Below are 20032 nucleotides of genomic sequence, written 5' to 3' on the forward strand. Positions count from 1 at the left end.
ATGACTGTGGTTTATCTTTCCTTTGGCTCTCTCAAAAATGTAGTAACATCGACTTGTTGAAACTAATGGTTGAGCAGAGGATGAAAGACCAGTTTCTGCAAAGATGGCGAAGTGAACTTAATAGTATGACATCTTGTGATATTTATGTAGAGTTTAAACAAGAGTTTAAATTAGAAAAGTACTTACTGTGTCAAAATCAGAAGCATAGACAGGCCATTTGTAATTTTAGGGTGAATAACACCAGAATCCCAAAAGTCAGTGTAAGATATAAAGGGCTGGACAGAAGCCAGAGGTTCTGTAATTCATGTAATGATAATCGTCTTGGTGATGAGTTTCACATTCTGTTTGAATGTACGAATGTATGTATCATGAACTTCAGACAAAGATATCTGCCAAAATATTTTGTAACTTGTCCATCCATGTTTACATTAATTTTATTATTACAGTCTAATAATTTAAAAGTTATTTGTAAACTAGGTGCCTTTTTGAAGAGTGTCCTTCCTTTGTTGTTCCTTTGTTTTTGTGTTGTTTTGTTGCCAGGACTATATGTGCTCCATACCATGTGAGTCATGGTTATGAGTTAAATGACTGAATGAATGAAACGTTTGCATCCAGGTTGTCCATTAAAAATATATATGAATGTATTTGAATATTATCCATTTTTAACGACAGAGTATCAGACCATAGTAAATTCACATGTGGACATTTAAAAAATATATGGTCAATGGTTTCAACTTCCTCAGAAGGATCTACTTGGGATTTTAATTATTTGTGAAGAAAATCATTAACAGGGCACATTGCTGACACTTTAGGAACAACAGCGATAAGCAAAAAAATCCTTTAAGAGGCCTGTATATTATCCTGAGTTAAAGTCGCACAAAGTCTGTTTTATTTAAAAACCAAATTAATCATTTCGTCTCAAGCGGAGTCGTTTGTGCTGATTGACGGGTTAGCTTGTTTTAATTGGCCAGCCGCTTGACTGACAAGGAGCACCACCAATCAGATTAGCGGTTATGGAAGTGACGTTTCAGCGCTGTCCAATCAGCGTTGATCTACTGTGCCGACAGAAAAAATGACCCACCTCTTGCGGTTGGGCTGACGTAAAGTTGCATTTCCGCAGCGGAGGAGACACCACCGGCGGCAGCGTCTGGGGTCGCATTTAAACTTATCTGAATAAAAAATATTTAGCTTCGCGTCCTCAGCGGACTGTCGTAGCTCGTGGATTGACATGGCGACGGAGATAACGAAAGGTGTGGAACAGGTCTCAGTGGGTAAGGAAAAAATAGCTAGCCGGAGCTAGCCAGCTAGTTAGCTAGCTCCCAAAGACATGTGTGCCCTGCGTATTGCATCAGTTGCAGAGATGTTAGCAGTTAGCTAGCTAACACTGATTTCTGAATGTGTGGTTCTCCGGCGCGGTATCCATTCATATCAAAGCGAGCAGGTCTACATACACAGACACTTCACCAATGTGCGGATGCCGAATGAAGACAAAGACAGAGCTCGGCAGATGAAACTGAAAGCTAATAATTAGCAGTGACAGCTGTCAGTTTGCTGTGCAGCAGCTACAGGGCTGCGTCAGGCAGTGTGATTTTGCCTCATAATTTAACCGTCCTTCATTCGACACATAATGTGAAGTTGTCATCAAGGTCACATTACGTTATTTTAGCCATTTGTGATCCGTCTGTGATGCTTTCAGTTTCGCCTTTTGTCGTGTCACTGTATGCAGGGTCAGGATAGGATGGGTCCACCCACAGATGGTGTATATTTAGGTCTGTATGCTATTCTTAACACATGTCATGTATTCTTATGTCTCCTTCATTTGCACATACATGAATATTACATACACTGAAAAGTATTTCATGTCTCCATGTACTGGTGGGCCGTCACGATAAGAGTGTGCATGAATAATATGATGTTAATTCAACTACAGAAGAGACTAAAATTAGGTGGGGAAAAATGGATATATTGATATCTGTATCAGTTATCAGTCAAATGAGTTGTTATATATCAGCAGATCAGCAAAATATCCAATATCGTTTATCCATAGGTCTTATAAAAAGACTCATCAGGCTCCAAATCCTTATTTCACCCAGTTCAATGTGTATTTAAGTGGAGCCTGGTGAGTTTGTGGAGATATCTGGTCTTGCTCTTTAATAAAAAGACACCATCAGCCAGTTTGAATAACAACCTGAGCCTGTCACTGGCAAAAACAGGCGCTTTTAGTGGACATAAATTGACGGTACACAAAAGCCTCAAGTGGTCACATTGCAGCCTGTTTCATTTTCTTATACAATTTTGCTTTCCTTAGCTGTTTTGCCCCTGCTGTGCTTCTCACTGCCTGCACGTACCACTCTAGGCTCTTAAAAGCAAACACAAGACCTTTTTAGCCTGGCTTTTAATTGAGCTCTCGTTTATTTTATTTTATTTTATTTTATTTTTTAATGTTGTATTTATGATTGTTGTGTATTTATTTTTAGTAATCTGTCTTTATTTAGCTGGCATATTCTTCAACTTCGTTACTTATTTATTTATTTATTTATTTTTAACTTATTTATTTTCCTATTTATTTAAAGATCAAAAATTTCAGTCTTTGGTCTGAGTTTTTATCCTGCCTCTGGTGTCAGTGTTTATTTTTTTAACTGTGTCAACTATGATTTTTACAGCAGACGTATATCGGTTGTAAATATCGGCTATCGGTATCTCTGTTTCATTTGTATCAGCATCGGCTCTTAAAAACAATACCAGTCGATCCCTATTTCTGATAGTCACTTGGACACAAAAACCCAGGTTGAAAAATACTGAAGTTACCCTGAAAAGATGTCAGGATTTAAAGAGGGATGCACCTTATGGCTAAACGTATATGGTAGAATCTGCCCACATACTTGGGTGTAACGTTAGTTGCAGCCCTGGTTTATAGTAGAGATGCTTCATGTGTGTTTATTTAACTTGCTTATTGTTGTCATCACTCTTAATTCAGTCAAGATTCCCCCGTGTGTGACCTCAGCACTCTTTACGTTACTCGCTGAAAGATCACGTCACATTCACCATGCAAACCTTCTGTGTTACCTGTTATCCAGCCTGTTTGTGAGGCCTTATCTCCCAACATCAGTGTAGGAGCTCACTAATGTGCCTGTGGGCTGAATTAGGCTGCAGTCGGGTTACAAAATCAGCTGGGAAGCCTGAAACCCTGGAGGCTGTTACTGCCAGACATGTTCAGCTGGCACATTTGGGTGGAATGCTCAGATGTCCGCATACCTTCTGCCATGTTTTCTGTCATGTTTGCGTCTGTTGATAGGTGAATGTGGATTTGTTGGTGAGAAGTAAACACTAACTGGCTTTAAGCCTCCCTGCAGAATCCCATTGGTGACATCACCAACACCATGTCCACGCTGTCTACCTCCAGTCTGATAACACTGCAAATGACTAAGCTCTTTAAAATGTTAGATCAGTTTCAATATTACTTCGGGAGGCAAAAGTTCAAAACCTGACTCATTCTTCAGCAACACGGAGGTAGGATTACTGGAAATAGACTTTTGTGGACTTTGCTGTCCCAGTAAGAGTCGGTTTTCTTTTACTGGTCTTGCCACTTAATCAATTGTCTCGCGCCTCTCTAGTCTTCCAATCACTCAAAGCGCTTTTACATTACATGTCACATTCACCCATTCACGCACACATTGGTGGTCGAGGCTACCGTACATGGTGGCACCTGCTACTCAGTAACCATTCACACAGGATACTTTGACATGCGGACTGGAGGGGCCAGGGACAGAACCGCTGATCTTTCCATTACTGGACGACTTGCTCTTGAGCCACAGCTGCATGAGGAAGGTCTTTGTGGAAACACTCTTCTTTACTTGAAGCTGAAACATTCAGAGAGCTCACCAACATGACGTCAACCAGGAGTCTCAGTCACTACGTTTACATGCTTAGTTAATTAGAGCTACAGTTACAGCTCGACTGGGCCATTTAACTGGACAACTGTCCTTGTCCCAGTATACAAGCACGGAAGGGGAATCCATGTATTGACCCAAGTATGTGCGACTCCTCTACGATAGGTGGAGATATGCCCCCTTTCAGCTTGTTAGTATTGGACCTTTATCCGGTTGACCTATTACGTCACAGACCAAACAATGGACAAACAAGTTAGCTACGGTTAGCTAGCAGCTAACTGGTACCGTGGTGGACAACTTTACAGCTCTGTACATTTGGTCCGTTCAGAAATGCATGGCTCTTGATGTAGATTTCTCCATGTTGCTACTAGCTTCTTCTTCTGTTACACATTTAATGCTATTCAACTTCCGGGTCAAAGTCTGGGTAATTTGACTCCCAATCAGTAGTCCGTTTTTTGATTTAGTACAATTTCAGTCTAACATGTTAACATGTATTTTAAAAGTCTGTGCTTAGTCGGACTTACACAATAAATCCATTGTATCTAATGTCATGTAAACGTACTGACTGAGTGTGACGGCCAACTCATGAAATTTATGTGAGCTCCATCTGATTAAACCTGCACTCAACAGTTGTCATTTCTGTAAAACCAGTATTCACCAGCTACAGCGTTCACCCTGTAAAATGTCTGTTAATTACACGGTTAATAATTTAAGTTATAACTGAGGGATAACACTAGTGATATTCTACTTCTATGTTCTTGTCAACATATGCCATGAAAAGCCAAAACCAGCAATGTGCCTGTCAGTCTCTCCCTCCCTCTGACTTATATAACCTGTCGTGGCACTGAAGCCTGAAGCTCAACGGTGTCCACTGATGATATAAACCTGTAATCACTTCCTTAAACTGCTGGAAACTTGCTGTGAAATCCAGGGTCGCCCCAGGTATTTTAAGTGACTGGGATGTAGTGCTGTTTCTTACTCTCTCTCTGCTTCACAGGTGAGCTGTATGTGTCGGACAAATGTGGCAGCGACCAGGATGGGGACGGCACGGAGCAGAAACCCTTCAAAACTCCTCTCAAGGTAAACGGGCACCTAGCTTTAAGTACCTCTGTTATTTACTTCAATTGTGCCCAGCCGTGTGGTGTTTCAGGCTCCGGGATTTGGTGTCAGTTGTAGAAATAATAGGGATGTTATTGATATTTGCTCCACTGATCCTGTTTTACTAACATGTCTGTCATTGTGTTTATCAACAAATCCTCACAGGCTCTGTTGTTCGCTGGGAAGGAGCCGTTCCCGACCCTCTACGTAGAGTCACAGAAGGAAGGAGAGGTTGGTTTGAAACATCTTTTAGTTTCAGAATTTTCACATTAAAGGTCCAGTGTGTAGGAGAGAATAAGAATCATTTGTTTTCGTTACCTTAGAATGAGCCGTTTATATCTACACAGGGAGCGGGTCCTCGTCTACAAAGATCACTTTGTTGCACCGCCATGTTTCTACAGTCGCCCAGAACGGACAAACTAAACACTGGCTCTAGATGGGGACATTTGCGTTTCATATCCGCCACCGTAGTTAGCAGCCCCTTTGCAACCAGCAGTGTTGGAAAAACACTGATTTTTTTGAATGTGAAACTGCTTTATCCAGCGATTTTACCGGTCTAAATCACCTGGTCCTTTTGTTTTGGAGAGGAAGAGACCTCTGTGGAGAATTCAGCTCCTGGTAAAAACAAAAACCTCCTGAAAGTGAACGCTGAAGGAATTCTAACCAGGAAACATATCAGCTGGCTGTAGTCTGCAGTCCTCGCCGCTACACGCCACTAAATCCTCCTAAATCTCACACAGTGTTCCTTTAAACTTTATTTTATCTACGTACACATACACAGGAAATGATTCTGTCTTGATTTAGATGGCAGGGATTATTTGCAGTTTGTTTTCATTGATTAGTTTATCCCCTTTCACCTTAAGGTATTTGTCAACCTGCTGCAGAATCGGGTCATGATGCCGCTTGATAACAGTCGATACACAACAGATCACCTGGACCTGAGCTAGAAAGCAAAGACAAATCTCTTTTATTTACTTATCTTAGTCTCTTCATGTACTGTATGTGTTTGTCCTCTGTTTCCTCCTCAGCGTTGGGCGGTGATCTCCAAGACGCAGATGAAGAATGCGAAGAAGGCCTTCAACCGTGAGCAGACGAAGAACGACGCCAAAGATAAGAAGGAGGTGTGTGCACCATGTGGCTCACGTCATCTCCTGTGAGAGCAGTGAGCTATGATTCAGTCTGTTTATTGAGAAACTGATGTAGTGTCTTTAAATGCTTGCTCCATGTCTGCTATGCAGGCTGAGGACAGCGAGAGGAGAGAGAAGAACCTGGAGGAGGCCAAGAAGATCATCATCGAGAACGACCCCAGCCTGCCTGAGCCTGAAGTGGTCAGCCATATTGTTTCAGCTATTATATCAATATAATGCACTCGTTGTATTTCCTCATCAGCGGTGACACAGATGGAAGTCTGCGCCTTGTTTATCGTCCACAGAACGAGGCTGCACGGCCACATTTTCAGAACAAAATAGAACAGGCTGCAGTGAGAGTCTCTCTCCATGGGATATTTAAAAATAGCAGCTTTGTGCATTTAGTCCTTCTCAGGCAAGCTCAAGGCTTTAGTGTTGCTGGAGCCCACAGGAAGTGAGGATTAGAATATATGCAGTTCATTTAACCCGGTAGAAAGTAATATAAACACTTTAAGATCCACTCATTACTAAAGTGTGTGTCATATAAAAATTAAAGTGATGGTCAAAGTTGTCACAGTGAAATTTAAGGTGTGCTGATGGATTCACGTCATCAACTCATGCACTGAGTAACATTACAAGTTAACGTTCCACCTTAAAAGTGGACGGCATTTGGAACCGTACCTTCTTGGTGGAAATGGGGCCTAAGGCTACAGCCAGCGGTATGGTCTTGAACAGGAATGGAGACAGTGCAAACTGCATTTCTTTCCTAAACAGTTCAGTTGCCTTTAGCTACAAGACGCCAGTAGGTTATCTCTAAAACAAAGACTGGCTTGTGTTAAGGCCCAAACACACCAAACCAAATTCAGACAACAAGTGACGATGAAAGCCGACTGCTGAGTTGCCTCACATTACCTGTGTCTCGGCCAAAAAGTTGCACATGAGCACACTGCAAAGAGTGCAACTGATGGCCAGTTAGCACGTGTAGTCTGCGCCTGCATGAGAGGACATAACTTTCCATACCAGCGGACGGTGGTTGTCTGTAAATACCATTCAAAAAGGAAAACCGGAAGACCGGCTTGATGCCAGTTAGCCAGTTAGCACATTAACAGAAGAATCCAATGTTGAAAGAACAAAGCATGTTATAGTGCCAGTGAACAATAATACAAACCATCATGAAATGTTTCTGCTAAAGAAAAATAATCTCACCTCATGTAACAAGTTTGTTTTGGTCTCACACCCTCCTTACTTTAGCTCTTTGTTTACTTTCCTCACTTCAGTTTCTCGGCTCGTGTGCTGAGCTGAAGTGTCAATCAGAGTGATTTTGTGAATCAATACAACATAAATCGTGCTGATGCTGATTCAACATGATGAATCAGTGGAAAAAATGCCAACTAGTGCTGGCGAGGGCCAACGGTGCTGAACACACTGCACCAATGAGGGCAGTGCCCAACATTTACCGCCAGCCAACCGCCAGCTTGGTGTGTCAGGGCCTAGTTTTAAACACAAGCAACACAAGCGGTCTAAAATTTGCAACATTTTGTTTTTAAAAGAGCTACCATTATTATCGATTAGTTTAACCATTAAAATAATCAGTATAATTCAGCTGCTTAAATGTGAATACTTTCTGGTTTCTTCGCTCCTCTATGGCAGTAAACTGATTTTCTTTGAGTTTTGGACAAAACAAGATATTTGAGGACGTCATCTCAGGCTTTTGAAACACTGATCAACATTTTTCACCATTTACTGACATTTTAAAAGACCAGTTGGCTAATAGATTAATTGAGAAAATTATCTTTAGTTGCATGCATGGTTCTTAATCAGGAGCTGTCTGAACAGTTAATAAGTAAAGAAGATTACAAATCAGACCAGATAATCAATACCACCATCAGTGCAGATGTTGTTGTAGGTACCAAAAAGGTACTAATGACGTAAACACTTGTGTTGACTGTGTTTTGCAGGTTAAAATCCACCATCTAGAGGCCAAGCGAGGTCAGAGAGTCAAAGTGTTTGGATGGGTTCATCGTCTCAGGAGACAGGGTGAGGAGCCTGACACATTCACTGACACGTTTCTTTTAAATGAATCTAACTGTTGTGTTTGAAGACAGTTTTTGTTGTATATCTGTTTCTGTCTCTGGCTTCAGAGCAGAAAAAGCAACACTCAAATTCATAAAGTCTTTTGCTTTTGAACTCGATTGACCGAAAGTTTGACTCATATTTATACTGGGTATATTTTTTGTCTCCTACAGGAAAGAACCTGATGTTCATTGTGCTGAGAGATGGAACTGGTTTCCTCCAGTGTGTCCTGTCTGATAAACTGGTACAGCTTCCCCATTTTACACTCTTTGTCGGTTGTTACATTATTGTGCTGTATTTTATTTCTTAATTTTTGGGGGTGGGTGGGCAGGAGCATACTTGTCACTCCAAATTCCAGTTGTATAACCACACTACCACACTACGCTGTGGGAATACTTGTTTAACATCACCAATGCACCATTTTTCCAATAATTACAACATAAGTTGAGCTCCTCAGTCAAAGTGTCGACTAACTTAACATTAATTTTAGCTGCTGATGGTTGAGTTTTCTTTACACTGAGACAATATTAGCCTTGCTAATAAAGACAACGTAATTAAACAATTTGCTTTTGGATTTCTTTTGAAACATGAGACAACAGTATTTAGCTTAAATGGATCTGTTACTTATAGGGCCGCCCCCCTGATAGTCCACCAAATGTTAGTCGACCAGAAATATAATGGTCGGCAAGATTTCATTGGTCACTTAGTCGCAGAAAAAAAAACAAAAAAATGTGAAACTCTATCAGGAGCTGTGCCTTGTCAAAATAAATCCAAACCTATATGACTGGATCATGTGTGACTTTAATTTGAAAGGACAGACACAGGAAGTGTCCATGCTCAGCAGTCAGACAGGAGTCAGGTTAATTTCCAGGGCTGGTACCTGCGGTTATTCCACAGGCTAGTTAATAACATGTCGGGCAGGAAATCCAAAGTGTGGGATCATTTTGAGAAGGTGAAGGACGAACCCAAGGTGATATGTAAACTCATCTTCATTGGTCGACTACAAACATGACGTATCATCTGAAACATGGAAGTAGCTACATGCCCATTAGCCCACAGCGTCATTAACAGGCGGCTCGCTCAGTGTGTGACGTGCACTTGGAGATAAAATATAGGCCTATATTAATGAAGGTTCATTAGTACGGTTTGTATTTCTCTGTAACGTAGCACAGTGTTAACAATGTTACTGATACTATTCTTTCTCACACCTTCAACTCAAACAGCAAAATTTAAAAATGAAATAAGGCAAAATAAGCTTTAATCAGAGTCAGCTCACAACAACACTTGATTTTTACCAGAGCAGGTACTTTAAACACAAGTGTATCGACATCATACCTGTTCAAGTTACATTTTTCAAGCTAAAATGCTGATCATGATATAACCACACATGCTCACAGTGACGCTGTATTTTCCCTCTGATGTTAACTAACACTGTTTTTTCCATCTTGTCTTCAGTGCCAGTGCTACAACGGCTTGGTGTTGTCCACAGAGAGCACTGTCGCTCTGTACGGGATTGTCACTCCAGTTCCTGAGGGGAAGCAGGTAAACACACCTGCTGCAGAACAGACAGAACCTGCAGCACGAGTACACGCATACACGAGATACCAAGTCACTCTGAGAGATCAGGTTATACAGGAAATCAGAGCTGTAAGATTCACACATGCTGCTCAATCAGCAGGTTGGCTTTTTAGATTTTGTCAATATTTACTTGAACCTTTTTTGGAACAGTGTATTTTAGTGATACAAGTTTGGGAATCCTTCATCCTGCACATGCTCTCAAAGCTGATGAGAAACCTGGTTATGCATAAACATGGTGCGCATTCTCCAGGAGCAGTCTAGCTGGAAAATGAGGTTTCTCTAATCCCCTACCATGAATATGGAAGATGGTTTCCGTTACCTTTAAGCACTCAGATTACCACTACTGTTAATAACTCACAGACAGTTTGAGGCATATTATTCTTCAAGAGAAGAAGCTATTGCCTTCAGTTTCCCCTCTTTCAGTAGCACTGTAGGGCCGCGAGAAGTCCCTTCGTTATGTATTTTTACACAGAACCAAACAACGGCAGCATCATGCTGCTCCAGAATATAATTATAGACAGCATGCTGGAGTCCTGGAAGCAAAAAAGGTGTGACAGGCATGACATATAACACAACAGCGTCGGCCTCTAGTGTGACATATAACAAATGCGTTGGCAGTGCTTTCCTAACAATAATAACGCCATAATCTGGCAATAACAATCATTTACCGTCTCTGTTATATGGTGGCTGATCTCGTTGTCTGCGCGGAGAGCGAGGAGCTACTGGACCTCACTGTTTTACTAACTGCAGACATTTTCAACAGCTGTTCTTCCTCTTTGAGTTAGCTGCTAACTGCTGGTTTTCAAATCTCCCTGTGGTGGGAGCACATGTAAGACAACGTCAAAACATCACCTATTTTGTCCTGCCTGCTGTCTCTTTCACATGTCGATTTGGCACTTCTCCTAACTCTGCTGCCAGCTTAAAGGCGAGACAACTCTGCAATTGTACTTTTTTTTTTTTTTTTTTTTTGGAGAATGGCGAGGTGAAATAGTGTGAAATTATCGCCTTAAACAGGCAGTGTAAAAATAGCCACAGGAAACGGGAAGAATGTTTTCACGTATGAAAGTCTCTGTAACTGCTTATCCTGTTGGGGGTCGCAGTGGGTGGAGCCTATCCCAGCTGACACTGGGTGAGAGGCAGGGTTCACCCTGGACAGGTCACCAGACTGTCACAGGGCTGACACATAGAGACAGACAACCATTCACACTCACATTCACACCTACGGACAATTTAGAGTCACCAATTAACCTGCATGTCTTTGGACTGTGGGAGGAAGCTGGAGCACCTGGAGGAAACCCACGCTGACACAGGGAGAACATGCAGACTCCACACAGAAGGGCTCCCCAACCCTGGGTTCGTACTAGGAACACTATTGCTTTGAGGGGACAGTGCGAACCACTGCATCACCGTGCCGCTAATAACAATCATTGAAGATAAAATCTGATGTAAGAGTAAGAACAGAGATTATGACCAGACAGAATATTGACAAAATAACCGGCACAGAGAAAATTGAATTTGTGCTGAAACAAATAAAATGATAGTTCAGATCAGAAAATAATTCCACAGAAATTTTCTGATGCATTAATTGTTTGCTACTTTTCTCAGTTTTCTATCGTGAATTGAATATTTTGGAGGTTTGAGACAAAACAAGGCATTTAAAGGTGTCACCTTTGGCTCTGGGAAATTTCGATGGTTGCCTCCCTAAAATGAATAAATAATATAATAAACATCTTCCAGTGTCACGTGGTAAAACGATGACTTTCTGCAACGTTAGGGAGTGATCACACAGAAATGAGACGCTAGAAACGCGGACGCTTCAAAGACGCTTGAAACGCTGAAAGCGCTTATTCAATGCACGCTAGACAAAAAAAAACTGCAAGGAGCGCCTGTGGAGCGGGGGTGCGTGCGCGCGCAACACACACCTCCTGTCACCTCCCTGTGTCTCCCCTTGAATATAGTGTTTCCCTCAAAGACAGTAGAGACAGTAGCTTACATGAAACTATCACGAGCTATCAAATCAAATTCAACTTTGTTTATATAGCACTTTTCATACATAAAAATGCAGCACAAAAACTGTGAAGCTAGCTAGCTAGCATATTATCGTCATCGTCAATTACATTGTACTCACCAGACAAATTTGTTGCGCTGCTCACACAGCTCCATGCGTGTCTCCTCCTGTGTTTGTTCGAGTACTGAGGTGTGCATGTGTTGTATAATTCATCAAAATCAAATATTGTCAGGATAAATTCCTCATCTTCGGAGTGCATTGTGTTGTCTGTCGCTCGTAACTGCCATAAATGACCAAACTGCCACAACAAAACAGGAAGGAGGATTTTATTGGCTGCCTGGGCCAATGACGACAATGACGAATGGTGCTACTGGCATCTGACGCTCAAAGGTTGAAAATATTTTAACTTTTAAGCGTCTACGTGCGCCTAAAAAGACACTTGAACGGTGGTCAGACGTTGCGTATCATAGGAAAACAATGGTTCTCTAGCGTCTCATTTCTGTGTGATCTCCCCCTAAGATAAGTGCAGCATTCTGCATCGTTAGATAAGTGCATTAATACCACAGTATGAAAAAACATGAAGAAGCTCCTCAGTAAGTTCTTCTCTTTCTCTCACAGGCGCCCGGAGGCCACGAGCTGCACTGCGACTTCTGGGAGCTGATCGGCCTAGCTCCGGCAGGCGGGGCCGACAACCTGCTGAACGAAGAGTCGGACGTGGACGTCCAGCTGAACAACCGACACATGCTGATCAGAGGAGAGAACGTCTCCAAGGTCCTCCGAGTCCGGTCCATGGTCACGCAGTGCTTCAGGGACCACTTCTTCAGCCGCGGATACTACGAGGTGAAGCACGTCGACAACATGAATTACATTTTGTAAAAAAGAAAAAAAGGTGCAAGGTGTCTGAGAGTCAAAGTGTTGACCTTCACTTAAATAAAACAGCAGCACTGTTGATGTGAAGCTTTTTCCTCTGACACTCTGCCGCCTCTCTTTGAGTTCTGTGCAAGTGGAAAACCTCCATCTCTAAACGATGTTCAGCCTGTTTCTGAATTATAAAATTGTCCTAAAAGCAGCGGTTTGAGGCAGCAGGCTAAAAGCTTTTTATTCTAAGGTTGGCAACATATCTAGTCTGCAAATATCTGCATGTAGCTTATGTTTGTCGTCTTTATTTGACTGCCTTATCTTGATTCTTTAAATGTGCTAACAGGAGGATTTGGCCTCAGTGGCACTCTATCAAATCTTAATCCATTCAAATCCATTATTGACTGTATTTAAAATTATCTCAAAGTCAAAGTCCTGGATGATTTGCACATTCTCATGGTTACTGTGGTAACAATAAGTGTGGTTTAATACTACAGCATGCTCTCCTCAAGCAGCTCATGAATACGACAGAAGCTGGTTTGACCGTTGACAGTGCAGCCAGGCAAACTTACCGATGTTTTGATAAAGTAATCGTTCACTGTGACTGTTTCAGTACAGTATAATACACTTGCTGTGGCTGCCACCTGGTGTTTTGCCAGTTGAATGCTTTTAATGTGAAGCAGCACGCAGCAGCACAAAACCCCAGTAACACCATCAAACACCTGGCTGTTGTCTGTAATGGGAAAGGTTGCATTCAGCATTCACACCTGGGTCAAATGACTCTGTAGTAGTCACAGGTATTCATTGGCTCCAACTGCATTCGGCTCTGATCTTCAACACCCAGGTGGACGCGCTATGCAACGACGGACCACCACAGAATACTGTCCAAGCAGCACTCGAACATTGATCCAAAATTAATTGGCACAGGGATTAACAGAAACTGAATAAGTACGAGATGTAAAAAAAGAAGTAACCATCGTAGCATTTTCACTGGCCGCCATGATGCTGTACACAGTTAACTAACCTGTTTCTGGCCCGGCCTATGACGAAACAACATGTCGGAAAGGCATTTTTGTCTACTGCAGAGCCTTCTACATGGCTCAGGTCCACTGGCAATGGGAAAGGTGTCTATCGTCTATTTTTAGCGGTTGCTCCCACGTGTAAAAAACCTGCATACATGTGCTAACTTTGGAGGCAAAGGGGAATAGGACATGGTTTCCTGTAATGGATTTGCTTTAGCAGTAACTTCCTGCAGCTCTGATACAGCTGCTGGAGAGTGAGCAGTCAACATTGGAGCTCATATCAGTGAGATAAGATAACAACCAGAACGTTGCGTTACATGCATGCATGGTTTGCTGTAAATTCTATTCAGGGTGGGTACTGGCGGACTCCGCCAACAACGACAACTAGGCCTGCTATGTAAATGTTTTGTATGTTGATCTGTGCAAATCAAGAGGAGTGGATAAAAGGTTTGATGAAAAATGAGTCGCCCTCAGAGTTGAACAAATCCAGTTGTTTACCAACACAAGAACCCAACTTTAGAGAACAGATAACTTAACCACATCTGTTTCTTTCCTTCTTTCTTTGTTGTTGTTTTTTCTGGGTGTAGATCACTCCTCCGACCCTGGTGCAGACTCAGGTGGAGGGCGGCTCCACGCTGTTTGGCCTCAACTACTTCGGCGAGCAGGCGTACCTGACGCAATCCTCTCAGCTCTACCTGGAGACCTGCATACCCGCCCTGGGCGACACCTTCTGCATCGCCCAGTCATACCGGGCAGAGCAGTCCCGCACCCGCAGACACTTGTCCGAGTGAGTATGCTGATCAACTTTTTAGCAACTGCAGAAAAGGAGGGAAAAGTGAATTAATTTCAAGTTGCTGTAATGTCCAAGTGTGGTGTAACACCTGGAGAGGCAGCAGAGAGAACTCGCTGTGGGCATCAGTAAAGTTTGAAAGAGTTACTTTGGCCCAAAGGAGAATTGTTGACCTGGGTGTAAAAGTGATGACAAAGCAACTATTTGGTAATGAAACACATTTGGGGGTTATTATTCGAGACAAAATGCTTGAAAGCAGTCGAGATGAGGAGTTGAGCTGCAGTTCGTCTTCTCTTAGTCCCAGTGATCGGCACATCTGGGTGATGCAGTCAGTGTTGGATGTGTTTCCAGTCACAGACCCTACAACGGTGAAGCATATCATAACTATTGATTTTTAATTTATTCTCAGGTACACTCATATCGAGGCCGAGTGTCCCTTCATGTCGTTTGAGGATCTGCTGGACAGACTGGAGGATCTGGTGTGTGACGTGGTGGACAGAGTGCTCAAATCCCCCGCCGCACCACTGCTCTACGACATCAACCCCGTATGTCAGGTTTTCTTTTTTAAATGCGGGAATGTGTTCAAGCTAAAACTGGGTGCTAACTTGTATCAAGGAAGCACAGTTTGCATCTGAATTAAAAATTAATTAGTGCTCAAACAAAAACTGATGATTGATGGAACATTCATTAATTCCAAATCTTGATGATTAATAAAATCTAGCTAACATTGGTGCTAATGTTGAGCTTCAAAGTTCATTGTAGTCACTGGAGAGAACAGTTAACATAATCTCACCTCAGATCCATTCGGTATGTGTTCTGGAGCTTTTGATCACCTGTAAATATTTTCTCTGATGGTGTTTTTGTTTTATTTTTACACCAGAACTTCAAACCTCCCAAGAGGCCGTTCAAGAGGATGAACTACTCAGAAGCCATCGAGTGGCTCAGAGAGCACGACGTCAAGAAGGACGATGGCTCCTACTACGAGTTTGGAGAGGTGACGACTGCGCACGACACACATCACTCCCCAAATGAGTTCTTGCCAGCACAGCTCTCATCGTGACTCAGTAGCACAGAATTCTCTTTGATTTCATGTCAGCAGTCATCACGTGAGACTATGATAGTAGTTTTTTGGCTGGTCCGCAGCATGCTTGGTCAGCACTATAAATGTGAAAGTCTGTTCATCGCTGAGTGAGTTATGACGAAGTGTTGGTATTTCGAGCCCCTGATATTCAGCCTGTTCAAGATGGCAATGTTGCACCGTTATTCCAACTCACCATCCTGTATAAAACCTACGGATAAGGGTGGTGGGACAGTGTTTGATGCTCTTAAGACAGCAGCGTAGCTTATAGTGCGTGCAGCGAAGGTAGCATTATGTTCCACTCTAGTTCTCCTCGGGAGCGGCTGCTGAGTCAAGTGCGACACCTAGTGGTAAATATGGGTATACTGGTCCAGTGTTTGGCTTAATATCAAACAGATTTGAAATGTTTTACACTGGCCCCACTCTGAGTACGTCTCTTTGTTACAAGTAAACTGAACTTGACATGTAAAATTGGTGTAGTGTCCCTTTAATGTGGTTATTGATGTGTAATCCTTTCGTTCTGCAGCAGGTAGGTAAAGAGCTCATAGTTGAGTTTGTGCTGACCTCAGTCTGAAGTTCAGCTGTGGAGCTGCTGGTCGTCAGATGCAGTTAGCACGAAAGGGCTCAGCTCACCTGCAGTTTTCAGACTCACCTGTAGAGGGCGTGGCTGTCTTTAAACTGGAGCTGCCGTACCTGTCAGAAACATGTGACCATGCTGCTTTGACGTGTGGTCAAGGAGCTCAAGATGTTTGTGTCACCACATTCATTATTTTCTGGGTGCTTTTTTGTAACCATTAGACGGCATTGTAAATAAAGATTTATTTTTATTTGTGTTTTGACCTGTCTTTGTCTCTGACCTGTCTCACTCTCAGGACATCCCCGAGGCTCCGGAGAGGTTGATGACAGACAGCATCAACGAGACCATCCTGCTCTGTCGTTTCCCCGCTGAGATCAAATCCTTCTACATGCAGCGCTGTGCCGATGACAGACGCCTCACCGAGTCGGTACGAACCTCGGGGTCAAACTTTAATCTAGGGCACAAAACCTGGAGGTTTATCGGGGCGGTGTGTGTGTGTGTGTGTGTGTGTGTGTGTGTGTGTGTGTGTGTGTGTGTGTGCGCGCCTCTCTCCTGAGACAGAGCAGCGATCAGTGCTTCTGTACAAACTATAGTAATAGAGTAAATACTACTCTAAGCTAATTGGAGCAGAACCCTCAGAGTTGATGTGTGCACCCAAGATGGGAGCTCAGAAACTGTGGCCTTACATCGATACTCCGCCTAAGGTTTGTGTGTGTTTGTGCGCGCTGCAGGTCGACGTGTTGATGCCAAATGTTGGCGAGATCGTCGGAGGCTCGATGCGTATCTGGGACGCTGAGGAGCTGCTGGAGGGATACAAGAGGGAGGGAATCGACCCGACCCCGTACTACTGGTACACTGACCAGGTAACACAACACTGAGTGCTTCTGTAATTTCTTGTCTGCACCGTGGCCCTGAAAGGAACAGGGATGTTATTGTTGTTATTTATTCCCTCTTTTCTGCCAGGTAAAAAAAGAAATCTTAATTCTAAAAAAATATTTATTTATTAAACAGATATTTTTAAGAAAAGATATTTTTCAGTATATTTTTTAATAGTTTTACAGAAGTTTAGTTCTTAGGCACAAACTCATCAGACACATTTATGAAACGACCTTAATATATAAAAATCATCTTATATAAAAAAAAATGCCCCAAACTACATATATCACACTTCCCTCTATAATATTTATTTTATGTTGCTGTGAAAAACATCAACAAATTCTCCTTCAGACAGCTGGACTTTTTCATGCTTCTCACCCAAAAAAACAAACTACTTTTCACGAGACTATGTTTGAACACATCAGAGGAACGTGATTTTCTACTTTCACCCAAAACTCTTACTTTACTGAATGGAGTTTGAACACATCATAATGTAACTTAGTGCAACCTCTGTGAGCTGAGGAGTGGAGGAGAGTTATAAAACTCTCCGACAGCGACCCTGCACTGATGCTGACTTACTGAGCATGTGCAACGCCGTGTTGTGTTCGTCATGGAAGACACTCCGTACAAATGAAGTTCCTCGGCGACCCTCACAAACGTGACCTGCTCAAGCTAAGACAGACAGTTACAGGCCTGCTGTCATACAGACGCTAACATCGCCAATCTCTATCACAAATCATAGACTCTCCAAATCCACCCAGAGCTTTGCCTTCCTGTGTCACTGTGTTGTATCAATAGTGTGTGTTAACAGGCTGCTCCGTGTGTGTGTGTGTGTCTGTGTGTGTGTGTGTGTATTCCAGAGGAAGTACGGAACGTGTCCTCACGGCGGTTACGGTCTGGGTCTGGAGCGTTTCCTCACCTGGCTGCTGAACCGACATCACATCAGAGACGTCTGCCTGTACCCACGATTCATCCAGCGCTGCCGACCCTGAACACACGCACACTTACATATACATACACACACACACATACACACATTCTGTTAGTATATCTGGATCTGGCATGTGGCAGCAGCCTGTGAGCCACAACATCTGTCGCACCAACATTAAATCAAATCACAAAGAATTCTGTCTTTTGTCCCTCTGGCTATTTTTATTTTCTATATCAGACCTCAGCACAGTTAGAGACGCCGTCTGCTGCGCCGTCACAGCTTCCTTCCCATTTGTTCTGGCTTGAATCAGATGGTCCTGCCTCTGCTCACACTCACCAGCTCATCTTTTAACCAGTAATAAACATTAGTTTCCTGTGAGTGTCCACAAGTCCTGGAAATACTGCAAACGTGTCTCAAATGTGGTCTGCTGAGTAAAAGCTCCTCCTCCTTAAATTCAGTTTTCCTCTTCAACTTACTGTCCAGAGGAGTTTGTAAACATAAACTTAAAAATGAAAATTAATTTAAAGCCTCATAAATATACATTTTTAAGTTTATGTTTGCTAATTCCTTTTGGATTTTTTTACATATAAAGCAGCTGATTTTCCTTCTCTGGTATTTCGTCCATTGTCAGTTGCACCAAAAAGATCTTAGATCTTAGGTTTTCTGCCTCACAGCTTATTTGTAAAGTGAAGTTCAGTTCTCATAATTCGGAGATATGAAACTCATAATCACCAAATAAGGTTTTCATTTATTTTCTCTGAATGCACGTCTGTAGGAAAATGGTTACAAAACATTTGCGTCCCTTTGATATCCAGGAAAAGAATCCTGTGGCTCAGCCTGTGGACTCTGATGTACTCTGTGCGTTAGGTTTGATGTAAAGACACAGTGCGTCTGAATCACACACTCCGCTCCGCTCATTATTTGGTGGTTGAGTAACGTTTACTTTCGTCAGTGCTGCTTTTGTGCACTTTTTGTGTACGTGGGAACATTTGACTTCTTACCTGAGAGAAACAGCTGGGTCTGGAGACCAGAGGTGGAAATATAACTCATCAGACTGACATCAGTGGTTTAGACGTGTGACGTAGGCGTCGGCCTCATCATGTTTGTACTTTCTGCCTCTTCATCTGAAATACTCAATAAACTGCACTTAAATAAATGTGATTCAAACTGCTGGTGTGTGAGGGGTTTTCTTTGTGTTGGGTGTGTTAGGTGTTTGGATGGCGTGGTTTCCTTTCAGGCCAAACGTTGTCAGGCCGGTCTTTAAACGTTGGCTTATATCAAGTCACCTGATGAGGATTTAATGTCATTAGCAACTTCCTAGTAATAATATGTATCTGATAGAAATATACCAAAAAACGAAGTAAGAGTGATACTTAAAGGGGAACTATGGCCATTTTCAAAATCCATACATGTTCCTGTGGTCTAAGACAGTTCAAAGAAATTAGTTAACATGAGCAACTCTCCCAAACAGAATAAAGAGAGAGCTTAAACTCCAGTTCATGATGTCACAGGACAGTGGTTCCCAACCTTTTTCCTCAATATTTCATATTTTATTAACCCCTTGAAGCATGGAGTGACATCAGTTTTCTTGAGCTGCTTTCAGACGCCTTTCACAAGTATTTAAACCTTTGACCCTGAGCTAATTAGTGCGATTTCTTTTTTTAAAGGCAATGAGTAACTTAGTAAAAAAAAAAAAAAAAAAAGTCCCACAGATTGCAAAAAAAATAATAGATTTAGAAAAGTATTTTTAAAAAAACTAGGGGAAAAATAGCCAGGGAAAAATTACATATATAATTATTATTATTACATATTTAAAATTGTGGCACAGAATCATTTTGAGCCCTTTTTTCAGATCATTTTATTTTTTTTTTTTACTATATATATATAAATAAAGGTAATGAGAAATGTCCCATAAAATGCAAATTGGGGGAAAAAAAAGATTTAGAATTTTAAAACATAAATAAATAAACAAAAACTAAGGGGAAAAAAACTAGGGAAAAATAAAATTGATTTTATTATTATTACAATTTTAAAATTATGATACAGAATTTTTCAGCACTCTTCAGGTCATTTCCGTTTTTTTTTTTACTTTTTTTTTTCAAAAAACATGGGGGAAAAGGCAGTGA

At 42.0% G+C, this 20032-nt stretch overlaps 1 protein-coding gene across 2 annotated transcripts; it reads left to right on the plus strand.

The window, feature by feature from the left end:
• Positions 1 to 1095: 1095 nt before the first annotated feature.
• Positions 1096 to 19076, plus strand: nars1 (asparaginyl-tRNA synthetase 1). 2 transcript variants are annotated; one of them, XM_033647403.2, is made up of 15 exons: positions 1096 to 1271; positions 4888 to 4970; positions 5154 to 5219; positions 6017 to 6109; positions 6227 to 6316; positions 8074 to 8152; positions 8362 to 8432; positions 9644 to 9730; positions 12393 to 12614; positions 14242 to 14441; positions 14854 to 14989; positions 15325 to 15438; positions 16395 to 16526; positions 16831 to 16962; positions 17836 to 19076. In XM_033647403.2, exons 1-15 carry the CDS (start codon positions 1229 to 1231, stop codon positions 17965 to 17967), a joined length of 1680 nt encoding a protein of 559 aa, XP_033503294.1. In that variant the 5' UTR covers positions 1096 to 1228; the 3' UTR covers positions 17968 to 19076. The 2 variants fall into 2 exon arrangements, with proteins under 2 accessions (XP_033503294.1, XP_033503295.1); XM_033647404.2 differs by having other exon boundaries at positions 1096 to 1250.
• Positions 19077 to 20032: the final 956 nt, after the last annotated feature.

The sequence above is a fragment of the Epinephelus lanceolatus genome, chromosome 19 (assembly GCF_041903045.1).
Source record: "Epinephelus lanceolatus isolate andai-2023 chromosome 19, ASM4190304v1, whole genome shotgun sequence".
NCBI lineage: Eukaryota > Metazoa > Chordata > Actinopteri > Perciformes > Serranidae > Epinephelus > Epinephelus lanceolatus.